The sequence below is a fragment of the Sciurus vulgaris genome, assembly GCF_902686455.1.
Source record: "Sciurus vulgaris genome assembly, chromosome: 6".
In the NCBI taxonomy this organism is placed as follows: Eukaryota; Metazoa; Chordata; class Mammalia; order Rodentia; family Sciuridae; genus Sciurus; species Sciurus vulgaris.
This window is the reverse complement of record NC_136466.1, coordinates 89,741,579-89,757,862: the sequence shown is the minus strand read 5'-3', so window position 1 is coordinate 89,757,862 and position 16,284 is coordinate 89,741,579. Positions and strand designations below refer to the sequence as shown.

The following is a 16,284-nucleotide window of genomic DNA, read 5'->3' as shown; positions in this document are numbered from 1 at the left end:
AAAGGTCTCTGAATATTCTTGCAGACACAGGAAAATCATGAAAGACTTGCATCTTATAGAAAATTTCTATTTAAAATTGCAATTGAAGTACTCAATCATGTCTATCTTGGAGGGAGGTCCATTTCCTGTGTGTTTAATGTCCCCATTGGTATTATGAAACCTGTTTGCTTTTGTTCTTGTTCTCATTGTAAATGCAAATGAAAGTCTTACTTCTTTCCTAAGTGCAAACTAGTACCAAATGAACTAGGCAATACAAGATTTGCTTCAAGTAGGCCCATTACCGAAATGTGTAAAAAATAACCAGATAAGAATATACAGGCTGGCACTCACCTGTAATCCCAGTGACTCAGGAGGCTGAGGCAGGAGAATCACTAGTTCAAAGCCAGCCTCAGCAACTTCAAGGGACTAAGCAACTCAGTGAGACCCTGTCTCTAAATAAAATACAAAATAGGACTGGGAGGTGGTTAAGTGGTCAAGTGCCCCTGAGTTCAATCCCAGTACCAAAAAAAAAAAAAAAAAAAAACAAAAACAAAAAAAAAACCAAAAAGAGAGAGAGAGAGAATATTTGGTAAATAATTATTTATTCTTTACAAGGAATATATCTGAGGTTTTGTTTTCTGTATTGGTAATCAGTTGTGGGAATTAAGTAAAGTTTTCAGATGCTCTTCAAATGTTTTTAATCTACTGAAACAAAGCAAGGTAAAACTAGCCTACTTTTGAGTATATACACATATATGCTTTTAAATATATATATAGAGAGAGTATATATGTATATATACTCAAAAATATAATAGTATATATAACAGTATTATATATACACATATATATGTATATGTATATCTTTTACTTCAAGCTTTAGTTGTGCCACACCAATATTCCAAAATTCCTTTTTCTAAAATTTAATTCCATAACCACCCACATGTCTTAATCTAGTTCCAGAGCATATGCAACACATGATTTTTGAATGGATGAGTGATCCCTATTGTATTAGTCAGCTTTTTGTCCCTGTGACAAATATCTGAGAATCAGCTGAGAGGAGGAAAGATTATTTTGGTTCATGGTTTCAGAAACTTCAGGCCATGGCCATCTGGCTCCATTGCTTTGGACCTGAGGCAGGACAGAGCATCATGGTGGAAGGGTATAGTGAAGGAAAGGTACTCAACTTATGGCAGCCAGGAAGCAGAGAGAAAGAGAGCAAGGAAGGGGAAAGGGACAAGATATATCCTTTCAGGGTATGCCTCAGTGAACTACTTCCTCCAGCTTGGTCCCATCTCCTACAGTTTTCACCCTTTCAATAATGTCATCTAATTATTAATCCACCAATGGATTAATCTACTTACGAGATCAGAGTCTTCATGATCCAATCACTTTCTAAGAGTCCCACCTTTGATCACTGCTACATTTAGGAACCAAGCCTTCAACACATGAGTCTTTGGGGGACATTCCAGATCCAAACCATAACAAGCATATAACATGTGGTTCATACATGGATTGGAATACTGTCTTCCAAACTCTATTGCTTTTAGCAGGCTTTGCCAAGAACTTTTCTTTCTCACATACATTGAACCCAGAATGATAAAAATTTAATTGTGTATATATATTCTGTGTGCACCACACAAAACTACTTTTCCATATTCAAGCTATGAAATATGCATACCCAAAGTAATTAGTAATGTTATTTGTAAGCTTACTTTTCTGTATATTTACAAATGCTTACACTAGCAAATTAGATCCTGTATAGTTATCAGCTTAGAATACTAATAAAGCGTAAGAATGCTATCAATATGGCTTAACCTCCACCCCTAGCCTCTATCCTCTCATTATGCCAAGGGCATACTTCCTTCTTCAGTCAAGTGATCATATTGTCTAAATTCTCTCCCCTCTCCTAAGGGTTAGCATAACCTGAACTCTGTGATTAATCTGTGCATAATTTATTTATACAACAGGACCCTTATTTTGGTTGTGGCTTTTTCCCAGAAGAGCTAACTTTTAATTGAATACCTGTATCCTTCAATATTCTTATTAATTTCAGTATTAAGAGCACACCTGTATGGGGAAAAAAATGAAAAGGCATCAGTATTTATAACGTGTGGTATGATAGTAATAATTAGGACCAACATTTATTTAAAGTATTTATACCATACCCAACCCAGTCTATGTGCCCCACCAGTCTTCAGACCTCGTTTGCTTTGATGAAGTTGCCTTAGTAATTGCCAAAATCCTAGTTGCTGCCACAGCAAAACTTAAGACCCAACACATGGCTCTTCTACAGCAGAGAGAACTTTAATCTGCATACTAGCCATCCTAGAAGCTCAGCAGGTATCCCAAACACCACCAGGAAGTACTGGGAGTTAATGCACTGTAGAACTGACTACAGAGAGGAGACAAGAAAGAGTCAGCAAGTGAATGATTTCACCACCCACCACTCATGAATACACCATTTTGAGACCCAGTGGATTCATATGACCTCTCTAGGGATTTCCCACAGGACCAAGCTGCTTTTTCTTAAGTCGCGACCAATTCATCAGCACATCAGTTGACTTGTCTCCCTCCTTCCCTGCCTCACCTCCTTTCCTTCTTCTGTTTCCCTGAAATTATACCTCCTATTTCAGTACCTTTGATGCACAATAAATTAACACAAACTAGTGGCTTAAAACAATAATACTCATTGATTGTTTTTCATGTCCTCTGTATGTTAGGGACTTATACAGGGACGGTGGAGATGAGTTGTCTTCTCTCTACAATGTCTAGTCTCAGTGGAACTCTTGAAAGGTAGACTGGGATTATCTGACTCTTGTTCATGCACTTTCTGGGTGGTGGATCCCTGCTGTCACCCGGAGGCACAGGGCACAAGTGCCAGATTGTGAACGTCATGTGGTTTATTCTTCTTGGCTGATCTCAGAACATTGTGTTTGAGTTCCAACATTCCAAGGACCAGGGGATTGCCCGCGTGCGCGTGCACGTGACAGTGAGAGAGAGAGAGAGAGAGAGAGAGAGAGAGAGAGAGAGAGAGAGAGCGACCAAGCAAAAGTAGTAGTTCCACAAAATGTTTATTCATTATATTTTGTATTTTTTGTTGACTTCTCTGGTGTTACCACTTCCTGTGGCCAATTTCAGGCCATCATTTGAAGTCTCTGAGGAAGGTTGGAAAGAGACACACACATTCAGTTCTCACTTCTACATTAACCCTGGCACTCTACAAGTGCAGAAGCCGTCTCTTTTCTGTACCCTAGTTGTGAAACACAATGGCACTTCTGCTGCATGCTGTTGAAGTTCCCCCAGTCATTTCAGAAACTGAGCTTGGCTATAAAGAAAGATTATTTTATTTAAAATCCTAAACTCCTATCTTAAGTTAGTGGCTCTCAAATTTTCTTATGTATCAAAATCATTTGGAAGGCTTATCTAAATACAGATTTCTGGGCACCACCCCCAGAGTTTCTGATTAACTAGGTTGGAGATGGACTGAGAGTTTGCACTTCTAACAAATGCTCATGTGCTGTTGATGCTGTGGGGGAGACTCACACCTGAAAGCCACTGCCCTAGAATCTACTTCTAAGGCAAATTACTCAAGAATCCAAATTAGACTTGTTAACAGAATCCTATGAATTCTGACTACCACCACCACCCCATCCTCAGCTCCGCAGAGCAGAAGACCAAGCTTACCTATATATTTCATCATCTTAGGTCTAGCCTGTGCACTAGATAAACATATGCAATTCCTTTATAGACTGTGCGATTCACCACAGGACGTGTTTTCAGTGTTGGCTCTATGGGATCCTCCGCAGTTACAGTTGCTACCACTAGATGAAGCTTACTCATAGTTGTTTTACTCTGGGAATAAGGTAACTAATCTTATCTTTTTAATTTCAATAGAATTCAGAAAATTAGGTCTCAAAGTGAATATAACTGGCCTCAAGGCTAAGACCATGATTTCAGTACTTGATAATTATTTATTTCAAAACATATACCCATCTCTCCCTAATCTGTACTAACTAGTTTTATACTTTCAGGGAAAAAGAGAGGATATCACAGGAAACAGAAAGCCTCTATTTCCTTCTGTATCAAAGTTGGGAATTAGCTTATTCAACATTTTCAGAAGCATAAACCATGAGCCCACCCATGTTTATTTAATTTACATATTTGTTAGAGGATAACAGATGGATCCAGAATTTCTATAAAAGAGTGTAGTAGGAGCAGCAATCTGGCTGAAAGGAGTAGCCGTCTGAGAGGCCTGTTTTGTAGCTGTATCTAGATAGAAAATTGCTGTCTGAAAGCTGAAGAAGTGCTGTTTTAGGGAGGCTAAGCTTAAGTGTGGTGAAAATGCTCACTAGTGTGATCATCACCTCTGCAGGGCTATTGTAAAGTTATCCGACTTCTAGCCTGATTGAAACGAGGATGAGAGGCCAGGCAACAGGTGCAGACAACCCTTATTGGAGGCTTAGGCAATTCTACAGTTGGACAGAGACAAGGGAAAGGTGCTTCCATGGCAGTAATAGTACACTTGGCAATTATCAATCTTCCCACAACTGTAAACACTGATAAACATTAAAAACATTTCTTTATAGTCACAAAGTCTATAAAGAACAGTGAAGAACTACTGAGCCAATATTTTAGAAAGGATGATTTCCACTAAGCAGTGAACATGGATTCCAAGATGCCACAAGGGTATTTGGGTATTTGACGATCTGCAGGAAGAAAATGAGAGGTAAACTAACCTTCCTTCCTTCCTTCCTTCCTTCCTTCCTTCCTTCCTTCCTTCCTTCCTTCCTCCCTCCCTCCCTCCCTCCCTCCCTCCCTCCCTCCCTCCCTCTCTCTCTCTCTCTCTCTCTCTCTCTCTCTCTCTCTCTCTCTCTCTCTCTCTCTTTCTTTCTTTCGTGGTGCTAAGGACCAAACCTAGGGCCATCCTAGGCAAACACTGTACCACTGAGCCACATACCCAGCCCCAAACTAACCCTTTGACAGCAGGTATAAAATCTGAGTCTAAGATCTGCTGAGAGTAAAAGAAAAGCAGCTCCTGATAGCCAAGAGCTGGGCAGGCTGTCACAGCCAGGCCTCGTTTTGAAGGCAAGCAATTTCACAGAGGAGTAGCTTCACACAAAACCACTTTCTGACTCCGAAGGACAAACACAAGACAACTCCATAATTATATTTGAATACAGGCAAGTATGGACATTGTCTAGGCCACACAAATGACAGTTTCTTTACCAGTAATAACCTTAGCCTTGGTCTGATCTTCCCTCCTTATTAAGATTCCCACTGATAGAATTACTCCCACTTCCTGAGAACATCTAAACCAAAAATCAAGCCTTACTTCATTTAACTCTCCCACAACACTTATGAGATGCCTTTTCTGACCCTCTTTTGCTGAGACGCCACATGGTTCCCCATGGTGTGTGTTCTCTCCCTCGTTGCAGTGAATGATGAGCCCCACTTATGAAAACATTACTACTCATCTTTATACCTAATTGGGTGGTAGGCTTTTTAATTACTGTAAATATCATTCAGCTTCTTTCAGAGACACATTTAAATTCCTTGGAAATAGTCTGATTATATTATATCTTGTTTTTCTGGTTTGTTGGGTGGACTGGAGCAGAGCTTAATCTACAGCTAATTACATCCCAGTACTGTAGAGTACTTGGTACACTCTACCCTCTAGTTGGTTCGTCTTGAGATTTTCCAGTCTGGCTGGTGGGCACAAGCATTATTTCCATCTGTGTGAGCACCATACCCTGCTACCTCTAATCTTTTCTGGTAGTTCAGTCTCTGGTTCCCGTAGCTTTTACATGCGTGTGTTGATCATTGATCAGGTGAATACTCAAGGGGAACCCTCAATGGGCTTCCAAAGTCTGCCCATCTCCAGTTCTCTTCTCTTTGGTATTGATCCTATGCACTTCAGTTCTTTTGCTTTCTCAGACTCTAACTCCTCAATTGGAAGGATTCTTCCTCCCTAGGAAGCAAGCCTGGATCTCTCTCAAGTCAGGAGACTGGGAATACTGCAGGGCTTTCCATATTTGTTTCCTTTTCTTCAGGGATCACTGGTTGCTGATATTTATTGGCTTACAAAACACATAGACTAAAAGACATAGACTATCGTTTCTCCAATTGTTGTTTTTGGTTGTTTCAAGCAAAAGAATGTATCAGAGACCCTATTCTACCTTGATTGGAGGTAGAGGTTATTACAGATTTTTTTAAAAGTTAAATCCTTAAGTAATAAGATGCCAACACAACACTGATTTGGCTTCATCAGTTGACTTTTATCAATTAGTTCAAAACATAGAAATTTACTTTCAAAATATTTACAAAGTTCAGAATCACTCTGGTTTATTTTAACCATTTGTTTTGTCTGAAAATGCACCATCAGTTATTTAGGTTATCTTTAACAGGAGAATGATAAAAACTCTAGAATTCTTCTTTTGGCTCTTAAAAGAATTTTTAATGAGGTACAATTTCAGTTGTCTAATGTCAGCCTTATTTCTCTTTCTGTTCTACTTTAACAATGTAAGATTTTTATTGTGTTTTTCTGGTTTTGTTTTTAGGAAATTCTTTATGGAAGACATACTGAAAATGTCAGTTTTTGAAAAACTATCTTCCTGTCAGTACTGATTTAAAATTCTTGGATTGTAATGTTTTAATTTTCTGCCAAAACTGAGTAAGTTTAAAAGAAGCCACAGAAGGTATCTACAAGATGAACCCCCTCACCCCCATCCCTGGTATTTTGCATAAGGGCTGGATCTTTGCTCTAACAAAACTTTCATTTTTTTCCTTTAAATCAAAAAATTTAAAAATCATATTATAGTCCTTGCCACTATTTTATATGAAAATGAACAGAGGCATTGCAATAATTCTGTGAAGTACTTGTAACAGATTTTTATAGATTCTTTTGAAATGAAGTGAAAGGCAAAGAGAAGGAAGCACTTTTTAAAACTGTGAGTGGGTTGTTTTGACAGTGACAAGCATCCAGCATTGACAAAGGCCAAGCTTCGAACAACTAAGTTAGGGGAGAAAATTCAACAGCCTTGCTTGCAGAAGAAAGTAGGAGATTCAGTAACACTTCATTTGTAAGGAGACCATTTGTCATTTCTCTTATCCATAAATGGGTGGCATTAAGAAAGAAAATGTTAAGGCATCTGAGTGCCTCCAGCTAGCTCTACTTGCTAATTTTTAAGTCACAGCACATTAGAAGGAACAACCTTGAAACAGGTCTAGAGCAGAGACTGAGAGTAACTGAAGGAGAAAGCAGAGGGTAAATAAAATTTGGTAAAAATGGAAGAGGCAGAATTAACTTTCTATAGTACCAACAAGAATTCAAAAGGATAGCAACATGGAATCTCATTACCTCTCATTTGCCTCAAAAGGATGGCAATTTATTACCACATAACATAATCACTGAGTATTATTATAAAAGTCACTGGTGCATGTAAAAAATTAAAGTATGTAAAACATTAATAAGCTGTTGTTTACATGTTGCCTCAAATTGATTCTGAGATTGACACTATACCTCTGTAAGAATTAAGGAAAGTATTATCATTTAAGAAAGTATTCTAATTTGGAGATGAGCGAGTAACTTTAATAAGTTAACTCAAACCCAATTCTCTTCATACTAGGTCTAGTTTGTAATAAATAGCTTGAGTCATTATGATTTAAATCTGTTAAGAACACTAAAAGACAATGGAAATACTTGTAATATATTTGAGAAAATATTCATTAAAAATAATCAAGTCTTTAAAACATTTTGACAAATAAGTAAATCTCATGTCTTTGGTAAATTTACTTCAACTTATTCATTCTTACTGTTTATTGAGGGTTTGTGATATGCACAACACTCTGACAGGAACTGCAAAGAGCAACATAGTAGTGTTTGTCCCAGCCATGAGGAATTGATCATTTAGGGGAAAATATGAAGCACAAACGTATTAGTCCATGGTAACAACCAGTAGACTTGACCAAACAAACGGGCCTAGTTAGGAAGTGGAAAGAAAGCATGTGTCACTTCCAAGGTGGTTTCTTGATAGTAGTATTTACCTTGTGATAAGTAGCTTTCAGAGGAACACTGAAAAAGCCATATAGGTAATCTATGTTGTACGAAGCAGAGCTTTAGTAAACATGAGGAAACACTGGGCCCAACTAGAAATGGAAAGTACCCTGAAGTATGGAACAAGTGTTGGGCAATATGTAAAGAAAAACTAAAATCGTTTAAAGTGCATTCTTGCATTCAGCAGCTTATTGAGGGCCTATTCTACACTGGGCTCTGCTCTAGGGTACAGAATTCGGCAGTGAGCAAGCAGACAAAGTCCCTGCAAATAGCTTGGGTTCTAGTGAAGAGACAAATGAGCAAATATGCAGACATATTAAGTACATGTGTGCGCACACGTGTGTGTGAGTACACCTATGTGTTATCTGGTGTGGATAAATACTGAGGAGAAAAAGAAAGCAGACTTAGGGGATGGACCTGGCTTGTGGCAGTATAGATTTAGTGTTGATTTAGGGATGTTACTTTTTTTTTTCTATTTGAAAACCATAAGGGTTAATTTTATTTTATTAAAATATTTTTTATTTTTACAGACACATTTTGATTCATTGTACACAAATGGGGTACAGCTTTTCATTTCCATGGCTGTACACAATGTATATTCACACCATTCATGTAATCATATATATATATAGGGTAATAATGTTTCATCCTACTGTTTTTCCATTTCCACCCCCTCCCACCCCTTTTTCCTCTACACCATCCAAAGTTCCTTCATTCTTCTCTTCCCCCTGCCACTCCCCATCATTATATATTGTCATGCACTTATCAGAGAAAACATTCGGCCTTTGGTTTTTTGGCCTATTTAGAAAGCTTGGAATGGACCCACCATTTGACCCAGTTACCCCACTCCTCGGTTTATATCCAAAGGACTTAATCAGCATACTACAGTGATGCAGCCACATCAATGTTCATGACAGCTCAATTCACAATAGCTAGATTGTGGAACCAACCTATATGCCCTTCAATACATGAATGGATAAAGCGAGTGTGATATATATACACAGTGGAATATTACTTAGCAATAAAGAATAGTAAAATTATGGCATTTGCTGGTAAATGGATGAAGTTGGGACCATTACTTTTTAGAACGGCTAGGAAGGACTCTTCCAAGTATGAGACCAAGAGGAAGTAAAAAGTGAGACATCTGACTTCTCTAAACAACAAATGTCCCAAAGCTTATTCTATTATCAAGAAAAAAAAAAAAAAGCACCAGGAAACCCTTTTGATGAGAAATCGTCTTAAGTACACTATGAAGTATTTGGATTTTACTCAACTTTCTCTTCTAAGATTCCATAGCTCAATTGGATCTCCCAGTTTTCTCATTCTCCACCACCATCTGTGTTCCAATGGGCAGGGGAACATCTCTCATCCTGCAGAATCCACTTTCTGTGAACAAGCCCCTGGAGCCTCTTTCTCTTTGTCTCCTTTTCTCACTCACTATTTCCAGCCATTCCCCTGCCCCACTCCTTGATACCCTTCTAACCCTTTTATATGAAATGCCACTTTTTGAGAACTCTTTTCAGCCTTGTGTCCCTGGCCCTAGATTAGTTACCTCCTTGATTTTTGCCTCTCTACTTTATCAAATTGTTCATTCAGTGTTTTAGTCAGCTTTTTCACTGCTGTGACGAAAAGATCTGACCAGAAAAATTTTAGGGGAAGAAAAGCTCACGGTTTCAGAGGTCTTAGTCCATAGAAGGCCAGCTCCATTCCTCAGGACCCAAGGTGAGGCAGAACATCATGGCAGAATACCCTGGCAGAGGGAACCAATTCACATGATGATCAGAAAGAAGAGAAAGAGATCTCTACTTGCCAGATACAAATATATGCCCCAAAGCCATGCCCCCAATTCCCACCTCCTCCAGTCATACCCTACCACTCAGTGAATCCCAATCAGGGGATTAATTCACTGATTGGGTTAAGAATCTTAAAACCCAATCTTTTCTCCTCTGAACCTTCTTGCATTGTCTCACACGTGAACTTTTGGGAGACACCTCACATCCAAACCATAACATTCAGGTTGAAATAAGAAAATATTATGAGAGGGAGGAAAATAGGCCTGAGAGTTAATTAGCATATAATCTTGGCAACATGTGATCTTGAGCCAAACAGCAATATTGCAAGCACAGATGCACAGGAGGACAAAGCATGCAAAACCAGTGCATGATGAGCTCTGCAAGGGAGTGAAAGCTCAGTTTGCTATATTTACTGGAAAATAACACATGCAGGGTGCATTGCCTTCTAATGCTTTGGAATCTAAACAAAATAAACATAGGTTGTACCGTAGTTTGTCTACTAGCCACCCATGGTCTCCACATTAGGTCCTGCCTCTCTTTATAAACAGGGTAAACATCTTGAGCAGGGAGGCGTCAGCAATCAGCAGTTGAAAGAATAATTTGGTGACACTGTACAACTAGCCTGCATTGAGAAGCCAGAAAAACCTGTTTGAGCATTGTGAAAGAGTCTAGAGAAATAGGAGAAAATCTTGACCAGTTACTGCTCTGAACTCAAAAAACTTAACACCAAAAAACAAATAACCTAATCAGCAAATGGGCAAAAGAACTAAACAGAAACTTCTCAAAAGAAGAAACACAAATGGTCAACAATATATGAAAAAAAATGTTCACCATCTCTAGCATTCAGAGTAATGCAAATCAAAACTATACCAAATTTCATCTCACTTCTGTCAGAATGGCAATGATCAAGAATATAAATAAATGCTGGTGAGATTGTGGGGAGAAAGGAAAACTTGTACATTGTTGCTGGGACTGTAGGTTAGTATGACCTCTCTGGAAAGCAGTATAGAGATTCCTCAAAAAACTAGGGATGAAACCCTCATATGACCCAGCTATCCCACTCCTTGGTATTTCCCCAAAAGATCTAAAATCAGTGTAGTATAGCAGGACAGCCATATCAATGTTTATAGCAGCACAATTCACAATACCTAAATTATGGAATCAACCCAGATACCCATCAATAGATGAATGGATTAAGAAATATATATATGTTAAGAAATTGTCATATGTATATATTTCACACACACACACACAGTGGAGTTCTACTCAGCCATAAAAAGAATGAAATATGAAATTATGACATTTACCAATAAATGGATAGCAATGTGGAATATCATACTAAGTGAAATTAGCCAAACTCAGATACTCAAAGGTTGAATGTTCTCTCATACTTGGAAACTAGAGGAAAATAAAGGAAATAGAGAGGGAAGGATAGGATAACATAAAGAACTAATGGAATACAAATTAATAGATGTGTGAAAGGAAGTCTAGTAGAGTCTAGAAGAATGGGAGAGGGGAGGGAGGGAAAAGGAGGGATTACGATCTGAAATTCATTTCCACTCAGGTATGAGTACATTGGGATGAACCCAACTACTATGTATAACTGCAAATAAATAATAATAAAAAATAAATAAATTGGATTAAAAATTTTAAAAATTAAACAAATTAATAAAAAATTTTAAAGAGATCTGTTTGGAGGCCATCGTGAGGAGTGATGAGGACATGGGCTGCTTTAATAGCTGTGAGAAATTTTTAGATGTTGGATAGAAAAATACTAAAAGGGAAGAATCCACAAAATTCGGTAACAAATTGGAGAGCAGCAGAATCAAAATAACTATATGTTCCAATCACAGATAATGGAGGAAGACTTTGAGCAGGTAATAGGAAAGGGTGCTGATCTGGGGAAAGAAAACATTGAGTTGTTGGCAGAACAACCTTGTGCCAGAGCATCAGTCTCTTGAAACTATAGCAGGAGAACCCTTGAAGAAGAGATCAGAGGAGGAGAAATGTGGGATGAGCGAGAAGAAGTGCTAAGTCTTCACTGGAAAGTGTAAAGAGAGAGAACATGGTAAAGATGTCATCTTTGTGGAAAGCCCACATTCAGGGTGATAAGGAAGTAGAGGCCCAGCTCCACCTGGCTAAGAAAAAGGGATCCAAGAGATCTCAGTGCCCAAAACACAGGAGGTTAGACATAGAAAAGCCAAGGATAGTCATCCATGATGACGATCTCAATGGCAACCTTGGAGTTAACTTTGTTGGCGGGTAGATGGACCAAGGAAATATTTCACATCACCAGGGTACAGAGTACAGTAAGGAATTGAAGATCTTAGCTTAAAGTAACTTACTACTAAAAACCATGAAGTAATCACATTTGGAAATAAGAATATGGGAGAGGCAAAATTGCAGGAGCAACAGCCACTGGAGATACTGGAATTAGATCCTATCTTACCACCTGGCTTGCACTCTGAAGTTGGTACAGTCTGCAGAAAGTTTTTGTGCTTTATGGAATGAACTTTTTGCCTTATGCTTCATTCATACCTACACAATAGATAATGAACTAGTTAGCCCTGTAATCAGGAAGTATGCAAAGTTTTGAATCTTAGAAGGGAAAGTGAAAGCAAGAAAAAATGATCCTCCATTTCAATCTGCAGCAGCGTGGATTAAGGTAATTTATCAGCATTGTTCTTGGGTTTTTCTTTAAATCACAATTTTTCAGTGAGAATAGTGACCTAACCTGAAGATAGAAATCTGTCGCATTGAGGGGGGTTTGTCATCTGAGCTGAGACTGGTGAGAGAGAGTGAATCTGGCACTGCTGTACTGGAAAGTGTGCCATTGCTGATGGAACTTGATCTAAGACTTTCTGCTGCACTGATTCACTCTCTTTCAGGGATTTCTTAGCATTTCCCATGTGGTGCTTGCAATTCTTACAGTTTCAATCCCTGAATATTTTGTTTGTTGCAATGCCACTCAAAGTACAGGACAGTGTAATGCAAAGTCCACAATACCAAGGCTCAAAAAGGTATATTTAGTCCTAAACCAGCCTCAAACTTGTGTGATTTTTGGGAGTCACTTACCCTGAGTTTCTTTATCTGGACATTAAGGACTTGTACTATCTGGCCTTTACAATCCTTGCCAGATTAAAGTTAGAGACTAGCTGAGAAAATGTCACGGCCTTTCTATTCACTCTTGTTTGGGGGCGGGGGCAGTTCTCTGGCAGGGTGTGCTAAAGAGAGGCAGAGCTACTCCTTAATGCAGGTCAGTAAATGCAAATTACAATAACCACAGCGGTAATTTAATATCTGGCTTTCAGGCATATTCCCTATATGCTAGCTGCTGTGCTATGCCAAATTTTTCACATGAATTATTTCATTTAATTCTCCTAACATAGGGGGAGTATAATTATCGCACTCTGATAGATGAGGAAATGAATAATTGAAAAATCAGAACATCTACCAAAGACCATACAATAGCATTGGTGAAGCTCCTGTTGGAATCTGAGTACTGTGATTTCAAAACCCAGTATAACTAATGAGCCATTTTGTAAAATTCTCAGAAATGCAAGATAATAAACCAATAAGATTTTATTTATCAGAGGAGCTTGGTAGCTATAAGTCAAAGCTTTTCTTAATGAGAAGTATCATATTTATCCATTATTTTTTATTCTCTTTTTTTCCTTTAATGATACCTTTTGATCTGTATTAACATTGAAAGTTGGAAAATTGAAGTAATTGTTTGGACAATTAATTCTGAAGAACTTGTTAATGATTAATCAAAGAAAAGAAAACAATTTATTGGAATAAGTTGGAGCAAGAAAAAGGTAAATCGAGGCAAGTGGCGGGTAAGGAAGCAGAGATGAACCACCTAAACATTATTCTAATTTTGTTTTCTGATAGGAAGAGAATGCTTTAGTTCTATTTACAGAAGCAATGAATTCAGTTTAATTTGCATATTTAAAAGTAATGGAAGGTGGAGGACCAAAGTTATTGCACCCTTTATACCAGTAGCCATAGAATAAAACCATTGAGATGATGTTGTTTATCAAAAGAGAATAAGTTCAATATCATTAATAAAAAAATTAATATCTGAGATGAAAAAATATAGAGAATTCTTTGTGACTTATTAAGGCAAGTTAGAGGCATCCTACTCAGTTTATTGTCAGGCATTCAGGCATACTCTTAAAATGATGTAACCAAATGTTATTAGCAAAAACATACAATGAATTTACACACCTGTCCTCTGCTCGTTGCTCAGGAATGCAGAGGGTATCCAATACATACCATTTTAAGGAAGGGTCCTTTTATTTGAGCCTAAAGGACTTTAGTTTATAATAACCAGATGATTGCTTAAGTTCTACTTTATTTAATGGATATTTGGCTTGATTCTGATAGAGAGTGGTCTTTCACATTTTTGCATATCTTTTATAATTTTAAGCTTTTATTTTTTAATTGAAATTTTTTTCTTTATGCTTTAAGTGTCTTTTTTTCCTTCTAGATTAAATCTATCCATTGAAACATTGTTTGGATCTTGGATGATATAACTGGAGCCAAGTGTGATGAAGAACTATGAGATTTAGCCTGAATATTAGCTTGTATTCCATAGAATAGAGTTAATATTCCCTCTTCTGCAATGATTAATTCGCAGAGAAAACTGTTATTTAATATTTACATTGGATTTTTCTGCCTAGAAGTCATCCTGCCCAGGTTATGCATTTGTTCTCAGTTCTCAGTACCATCTGATTATCAGTTCAGTGAGGACCCTGGGGCTTTCACAGTAGCCACCAATGGGGAACCATTTCCTTGGTATCAGCTGAGGCTCCCCAAAATGGTCATTCCTCTCCACTATGACCTTTTTGTCCACCCAAATCTCACCTCTCTGGACTTTGTTGCATCTGAGAGGATTGAGATTTTGGTCAAAGATACTACCCAATTTATCATCTTGCACTGCAAAGATCTTGAAATCATGAATGCCACCCTTCAGTCAGAGGAAGATTTAAGAGATAAGAAACCAGGGAAAAAACTGCGTGTTTTGAGTTATCCTGCTCATGAACAAATCGCACTGCTGGTTCCAGAGAAACTTGTGGCTGACCTGAGATACTATGTAACTATTGACTTTCAGGGCAAGTTAGCTGATGGCTTTGAAGGGTTTTATAAAAGCACATACAGAACTCTTGGTGGTGAAACAAGGTAAGGCCTTAATCAGTCATTACAGTCTCTTGTCATATTTTCTTTGTGGCTTACATCTATTTGTCAGTAGTGTGCTTCAACAATCATTTATAAGAAACCCAATACACTGTGGGGAACTTGGAAGAGGGAGAAATTCAACTATTTCTTAAGCACAGTGGGGATGGGAAGACAGGATACAGAAGCATAAACAGCTGGAGGGAGAATAAGGCAATTTGAGGAGAGGACAGTATGTGGCTGAAAAGACAGATGTGTTTATATGCTAGGGGAAAGGATGGACCCCACAGAGAGGGCTGAAATAGGTGTGGCTTCCCAAAGAAGGTGAGTCAACACCAGAAGGAAATGTGAGGTTTGGGTTGGAAAAGAGGAAGTGAGAAAGTGTACATTAGCAGGGAGTGGTGTCACTCAAACCCAGGAGGCAGTGGCAAAGAAGAAGTCTGTTTGGAGAACTGAGAAATAGAGTCTACTTGGTCAGCTCACATTCATAGAACACATGTTGTATGCCAGACACTGCTATGGACCTGGAATGTACAGTAGTGAGAGATAGTGAAAGAGACAATGAGGACAAGAAGATAAATGAAAGGGGCAAGGTAAATGATAGCCATCATGAAGGAAATAAGACAAAGAACTGCATTAGAGAGAAAGCATATCTAGGGGGTAAGATGGATTTAGATGAGTTGGCAGGGAAGTCTTTATTGAGAGATGCATTTGAACTGAGACTTGAATTGAAAGAGTGAGGAGAGGGAATCTTGAGAACATCTTGGGGCAAGAGCAAAGTCTGTCAGGTAAAGCTGATGGAGAGGAGGACAGTGTGAGTTGGGGAGACTGACAGGGAAACAGAAACCAGGTCATGTAGAGTTTTAGAGCCTCGGGCACAGTAGAAAGTCATTGGAAGGTTCTGATCTGGTTTGTGCTTTATGAAGATCGAATGTTATGATGGGAGTATATGTTGTCAATGTTTTGTTACTATGACAAAAATTCCTGACAAGAGCAACTTAGAGGAGTAAAGATTGATTTTGGCTCACAGTTTCAGAGGATTTCATACATGTTGGAATACAGGGTATGTTAGAGTGTATGTGACTTATCACAATTTGAAGACTGGAGCTTTGCTGGCCAGCAGAAATGTCTGGGGACTTTGGTGTCACATGGATACCCTTAGCCAATGTTGATACAAGAATATGAGAGCCCAGGTCCTTGCCTTCAGTGGGGCAATTCAAAGATTTGCTTTCTATCCCAGTGTTCCCTGGGAAAAGAACTGAGACTGGGACTTTGCCTGAT

The 16,284-nt window shown here is 38.4% G+C and overlaps 1 protein-coding gene across 2 annotated transcripts in view; it reads left to right on the top strand.

Annotated features, from left to right (window-relative positions):
* The first annotated feature begins 12,337 nt into the window (after positions 1–12,337).
* The window catches only part of ERAP2 (endoplasmic reticulum aminopeptidase 2), a 39,497-nt gene continuing 35,550 nt past the window's right edge, over positions 12,338–16,284 (top strand). The window contains exons 1-2 of one of the 2 annotated variants that reach the window (XM_079145868.1): positions 12,338–12,490; positions 14,318–15,009. In XM_079145868.1, the coding sequence (XP_079001994.1) occupies positions 14,453–15,009 (557 nt within the window). In that variant the 5' untranslated portion in view covers positions 12,338–12,490; positions 14,318–14,452. Of the gene's footprint in view, positions 12,491–13,551; positions 13,665–14,317; positions 15,010–16,284 lie in introns of those variants that run through there. The other variant, XM_079145869.1, reaches the window with a different exon arrangement.